The sequence below is a fragment of the Salvelinus namaycush genome, chromosome 26, assembly GCF_016432855.1.
Source record: "Salvelinus namaycush isolate Seneca chromosome 26, SaNama_1.0, whole genome shotgun sequence".
Lineage (NCBI taxonomy): Eukaryota > Metazoa > Chordata > Actinopteri > Salmoniformes > Salmonidae > Salvelinus > Salvelinus namaycush.
In genome coordinates, this window is record NC_052332.1 from 32,038,797 (window position 1) to 32,045,423 (window position 6,627).

Consider the following 6,627-nt stretch of genomic DNA (forward strand, 5'->3'; position numbering starts at 1 on the left):
AAATTGGAGAGACTAGCTGTTGATTCACAGCTGAAGGCGCACGAGCCCATTGGGCACAGACGTCAATTCAACGTCTATTCCATGTTGGTTCAACGCAATTGCATTGAATTGGCATTGAATTGCCGTGGAAACAACGTTGATTAAACCAGTGTGTGTCAGTGAGAGGTTTGTCTGCTCGGAATATCCAGAATCTTTTTTTTTCCAGCTGTGACAATAAAACTATAATGACTTTGTTACGCACTTTAAGGATATAATGGAATATTTTGTTTACATAAAAACAATACTGCTTAGATTTCATTGGATAATATTCATTATTTGGTGAGTGGTGAATATAGAATTTTCTTCTGGGACGTTTTTCCATCACTAAACCGCCAAACTGGCTATGGCCGCTGCGATCGCCAGCTCCCTCATTCGGCAAAAGAGGGAGCGGGAGCGGGAGAAGGCGAATGCCTGCCGCTGCGCAAGCAGTCCGAATATTTGCAAAGCAGGGGACAGGGGACCCTGTGAGAAACCGAGCAAGCTGAACGTGTTCTCACGCGTCAAACTCTTTGGCTCTAAGAAACGGAAGAGAATAAGTCGACCAGGTGTGCTCTTGAGTGTGATTTCTCGACATAACACAATAACTGTCATCATCATCATAATCATCATCACCACCAACAATTCGAACACCACGAACACTTCCATCCTCTCCCATTTTAAATTTGAAGGCCTCAGAGTAATGGCACCTCTGTCCAAAATGTGATGGTATAGTATAAGAAATACATTATTTGACTATCTATCCATCAAACTGTCGTGATCCTGCAAGTCCACGCACTCATCAATTAATTACCTCACTCTAACACTTACGACACTGTCATCATCGGAAAAGTGCACAACATATTCACACTGACATGCTTCTGTTGTGCATGATATTATCATCTTAACAAGAATGACATTCAAAGTACAGTGTCAATGTACAGTATCCAGACAGCTAGATCACCTGTTTTTGAAACTATGAATGAGCTTGATATTGCATGGCCAGCCACCACTATCCCAGGTACCCATCACACTGTTTTGGGTTTGTGCCACAGTGTGATGTCTATGGGATGCCTGAGGTTCCTCGGGTAGTTTACTACTGACTGTGTGTGAAGCAGTAGAAAACTAGCTAGTATAATTGGACTATAGACTTGGTATATGTCCAATATCTCCTCTCTTCTTCTCTCTTCCCTCTCCTCCTGTTCTCACATTCTTCCCTGTTGTCTCCACAGAGCCCCAGCTCAAGGGGATAGTGACGAGGCTGTACAGCCGCACAGGCTTCTGCCTTCAGATGCAGGCTGATGGAACCATCGATGGAACCAAGGACGAGGACAACAGCTATGGTAGGACTATGTGTTTTTGACTGTGTTTTTGCCTTTAATTCGTTCAGATTTCAGATTATTGTGATATAGAATTCAAGAAGAGAGAATAGTCAACTTCACCTCTTTTGCTCAATGTTTTCTGTAGCTCTATGTTCGCTATTACATCTCCAGTAGAATGTTTCTCTTATACTGTCTACACGCATAAAAAAAAGGTGCTATCTAGAACCTAAAAGGGTTCTTCGGCTGTCCCTATTGGAGAACCCTTTGAATAACCCTTTTTGGTTTTAGGTAGAACTCTTTTGGTTCCAGGTAGAACCCTTTACACAGAGGGTTCTTCATGGAATCCAAAAGAGTTCTACATGGAACCAAAAATGTTTCTCCTATAGGGACAACAGAAGAACCCTGTTTTCTAAAAGTGTACTACCTACTCTCTCTTTTGTATTCCACATTGCAGCTGTGTTCAACCTCATTCCTGTTGGGCTGCGAGTGGTGGCCATCCAGGGGGTTCAGACCAAGCTCTACCTAGCCATGAACAACGACGGCTTCCTCTACACTTCGGTGAGTCTCACTTTACATTTTAGTCATTTAGCAGACACTCTTATCCAGGGTTAAGTGCCTTGCTCAAGGGCACATCAACAGATTATTCACCTAGTCGGCTCGGGGATTCAAACCAGCAACCTTTCGCTTACTGGCCAAACACTCTTAACTGCTAGGCTACCTGCCGACTCCTTTGGGTCTCCTACACACTTCCCAAGTTAGGCTTCCATGTGGCAGGGTGTATATCACATTATAAACATGGTGGTTCGAGCCCTGAATGCTGATTGGCTGACAGCTGTGGTATATCAGATAATATACCACGCTATGACAAAACATTTATTTTTACTGCTATAATTGGTAACCAGTTTATAGTAGCAATAAGGCACCTCGGGAGTTTGTGGTATTGGGGCAATATACAGCGTTGTGTCTTGCCTAAGAACAGCCCTTAGCCGTGGTATATTGGCCATATACCACAAACCCCTGAGGGGCGTTTTTGCTTAAGTATACTACTACCTGTGTTACTGAGCTAATTGATTACGTTGAAGGTCACCTTAACTGCCATGTTAATTATATTTAAGCATCAATTGTTGTTGTGAAAACCAAAGTGACTGGTGTGATGACTAAGGTCAGTAGTTGTGCAGTAGTTGCTGTTGTGAGTGTGGCAGTGGCCACCACATTGTGTATTTAACTTGTAATAGCGATCTTGTCCCTCTGTTTATGTCCCCATTGGTAACCTGGGGGCCATCTTTACGAGAGGGCTGGTTTGTATTCTGGGGAGTTGGAAGTTACCATGGAGACACATGAGCATGGAAATGCTCTCTGAAGTTGGGATTGTTTCAGCTCTGGTGAAGTCATTTAGCAATCTGGATGGAAAAATACAGCATGGGCTAAATGTTAGACAAGTTGCCTAAAGCCTAGCCTGTGTGCATGTGTGTGTGTGTATGATTGGATGTGAGTGTGTTTGTGTGTGTGTGTGTGTGCCTGTGCGTGTGTGTGTATGATTGAATGTGGGTGTGTTTGTGCGTGTGTGTGTGTGTGCCTGTGCGTGTGTGTGTATGATTGGATGTGGGTGTGTTTGTGCGTGTGTGTGTGTGTGCCTGTGCGTGTGTGTGTATGATTGGATGTGGGTGTGTTTGTGCGTGTGTGTGTGCGTGCGTGCGTGCGTGCCAATGATTGGATGTGGGTGTGTTTGTGCACGTGTGTGTGTGCGTGTGTGTGCGTATGATTGGATGTGAGTGTGCATGTGTGTGTGTGTGCGTGCGCTTGTGCGTGTGTGCGTATGATTGGATGTGGGTGTGTGTGTGTTGTGTGTGTGTGTGGTGCGTGTGTGTGTGCGTATGATTGGATGTCGGTGTGTTTTTGTGTGCGCGTGTGTGTGTGTGTGTCTGTGTGTGTGTGTGTGTGTGTGTGTGTGTGTGTGTGTGCGAGTGTGTGATTGGATGTGGGTGTGTGTATTATCACCATAGACATTGGCGTCTCTTGCAGAATGAGGTTTTGTATCGATCTTTTCCAATTAAAGTATTGACCTTTGACCTTTGTCTGGCAATTGAATGAGTCTGTGTTTTCAAACTGTGCAGGTGAAAAGTAATCAGCTCACCACAACAATCTGAGCTGTTAGAGTGATGGATGAGCAAGCTGTAAGAGTGATGGATGGCTCATGGTGGCTCCTATAGTCTGACATTCCCATCATAGGCCTGTTCACACAGTATAGCAAGCGAGTTTAATTCAGCTCATCAGTCAACGGAGGTTTTCACAACTCAATTCTGAAAGCGACCAGTTGTAAGGGATCTCTTACTGTAGATTAGCAGCTGGACACTTTGGAGCAGGCCTATGCTGATTAGCAGCTGGACACTTTGGGGCAGGCCTATGCTGATTAGCAGCTGGACACTTTGGGGCAGGCCTATGCTGTTTAGCAGCTGGACACTTTGGAGCAGGCCTATGCTGATTAGCAGCTGGACACTTTGGGGCAGGCCTATGCTGTTTAGCAGCTGGGCACTTTGGGGCAGGCCTATGCTGTTTAGCAGCTGGACACTTTGGAGCAGGCCTATGCTGATTAGCAGCTGGACACTTTGGAGCAGGCCTATGCTGATTAGCAGCTGGACACTTTGGAGCAGGCCTATGCTGATTAGCAGCTGGACACTTTGGAGCAGGCCTATGCTGTTTAGCAGCTGGACACTTTGGAGCAGGCCTATGCTGATTAGCAGCTGGACACTTTGGAGCAGGCCTATGCTGTTTAGCAGCTGGACACTTTGGGGCAGGCCTATGCTGATTTGTAAGCTGTGCACGTAAAAGGTTCCCAACCATAGAAATGGAATTGGTCCCAACTTTTAGTTCAGCCTTCTGTACTGCTCTGGACAGATTCTGGTAGTGCTTCATGCCAGGTAGTTAGTCCATCCCTTCTGTCCTCATTCACTTCCCTTTGGATATTTGCTATGAATGGATAGCCTGGGTGAGAGTAAAATGGCTGAAACTAAGTGAAGCTTTCTTTCTTTCTCTCCCTTTCTGTTTCTTATCTCTTTATTTCTCTCAAATTCACACTCCTGTCTTTATCGCCTCTCTGTCTCCCTCTTTAGGAACACTTCACCCCAGAGTGTAAGTTCAAGGAGTCAGTGTTTGAGAACTACTACGTGACCTACTCCTCCATGCTCTACAGACAGCAGCAGTCGGGCAGGGCCTGGTTTCTTGGCCTCAATAAAGAGGGAGTCATCATGAAAGGGAACCATGTGAAGAAGAATAAACCATCAGGCCACTTCATCCCCAAGCCACTGAAAGGTGAGTGGGTCTTACTCTAAGGCAGGGGTGGGCAATTCCAGTCCTCGAGGGCCTGATTGGTGCCACAGCTTTGCCCCAGCCCCAGCTAACACACCTGACTCCAATAATCACTTAATCATGATCTTCAGTTTAGAATGACATTTGATTAATCAGCTGTTTGCTAGGGATGGAGAAAAAGTGTGACACCAATCAGGCCCTCGAGGAGTTGCCCATCTCCGCTCTAAGGCGTCCACATGCTTCCCAGCCGAAACAGTTTGGAAGGGTTTGTGCATATATTATGATGATATTTTGTGATGTTTTTGTTTGTTTTGAACTTTTTGGGGGGCTGTTCAGCACACAAACATTTTTCTGAAGACAAGCCGAAGTCGGTAGCTGAAGTCTACGTACCTTCGTTGGTGATTGGTCAACAGTAGGGATTCTTCAATAAAGTCTGTTGTCATTCAACAAAAGACAAAGAATTTTTTCATGCACATTTTTCATTGAGAAATACTGCAGCAAAAATCTTAGATGTAAAATTGCACGACTAAGATCTCCTCTGCAAAAACATCAAAATTAATGACAGCAATTTACATAGCAGATTTCTTGAGTTATCTTAATTCAGACTATTTTGTGGAAGTGTATACTGGCTATGGCGTCTCAAAATGGACAAACTGTAAGGGCCGATGCCGGACAGGAGAAGCAGTTACGGGGAGTCAGACATTTATTCGGGAACAGACAAGGAAACAAGACAGGAACAGCGCCGGAACACGGGTAACACGGACATGAGACAATTAATCCCGAAGCCGGGAACAGAGCTTGGGAACAGACAGATATAGGGAAGGTAATGACACAAGTAATTGAGTCCACGTGAGTTCAATGATCACTGATGTGCATGACGGGGGGAAGGCAGGTGTGCGTAATGCTGGAGGAGGAGCGGGAGCAGGCATGACTCAAACAGTACTATTGCCACTTTTTTTCTTATTTTTCAAGCTAATGTCTTTTAAGGGAGCCGAATGGAAGCATGCTGACGCCTTTACTCTGAGAGGCTGTGAGTGGGTCTTACACTGTGTGTGTCTGTGTGTGTGTTGAAGGTTGTTGGGGTAACTGTTGGAGTTAAGGGCCTTGTTAGAAAGACTCCCCTTAGTATATCGTTGCATTTTACAGAAGAATATCATGTTTGTCAAAGGCTCTGCACAATACAGATAACCAGAGTTGATCTTTACCAAACTTGATACCCTACCTGCTTCTTTGTCTTCCAGTTGCCATGTACAGGGAACCCTCTCTCCATGACCTGACCGAGTTCTCCCGCTCCGGCAGCGGTACTCCCACTAAGAGCCGTAGTGCATCAGCCCTGCTGAATGGAGGAGGGAAGACACTGAGCCAGAACGAGCAGTCCACATAGCTGGGGTGGTCAGCGTCAGGTAGAGGGCGGTTCTCACTGTAAGCAGACTCAACTGATCCTCATCAAACTGAACAGGTGGAGAGGAAGCAAATTAGCTTAGCTTAGTGTGTACTGAAACCACTGTGACAGACTATGACATCATCAATTAAATAAATCATGAGCGAGCTTCTGCGGGTCAACTTTGCTATGAACTTCGATACGAAAAGCCATTTTGCTGGTCTGGAATTTATATTCTTCCTTGTATTCTTGAGCATATGTAGTGTATTACCAATGTATATCTCTCTGAAGGTCTTGAGAGGGAGAGTTACTGGTCAGTATTTATGTGGTCCATCAACTGTTGCTTTCATGCCTCCTAAAAAAAGCTTTTTTGTGTGTTTGAGTCCAAGGTGTACATATCTGCAAGCCTTCTGCCTCGTCTACCATATAAATTGCTTACCAGCTATACTGATTGCGATCATTTGTTCCTGTGTACCAAAGAGTCAAGCGTGTTTCTCTAGTTTTACTCAAGGCAAAGAAAGAAAGAAAGGAAGAAAGAAATCGAATCACAAGCATAGGCCATGTCCTAAATCTGTCTTACCTACTACTAGAACTACACACTGT

General features: G+C 45.0%; 1 protein-coding gene across 1 annotated transcript; it reads left to right on the plus strand.

Moving 5' to 3' along the window:
* The first annotated feature begins 382 nt into the window (after positions 1-382).
* LOC120021077 (fibroblast growth factor 13-like) lies at positions 383-6,027 on the plus strand. Its single transcript, XM_038964725.1, has 5 exons — positions 383-584; positions 1,248-1,358; positions 1,792-1,895; positions 4,448-4,646; positions 5,885-6,027. Exons 1-5 carry the CDS (start codon positions 383-385, stop codon positions 6,025-6,027), a joined length of 759 nt encoding a protein of 252 aa, XP_038820653.1.
* The last annotated feature ends 600 nt before the right edge of the window (positions 6,028-6,627 follow it).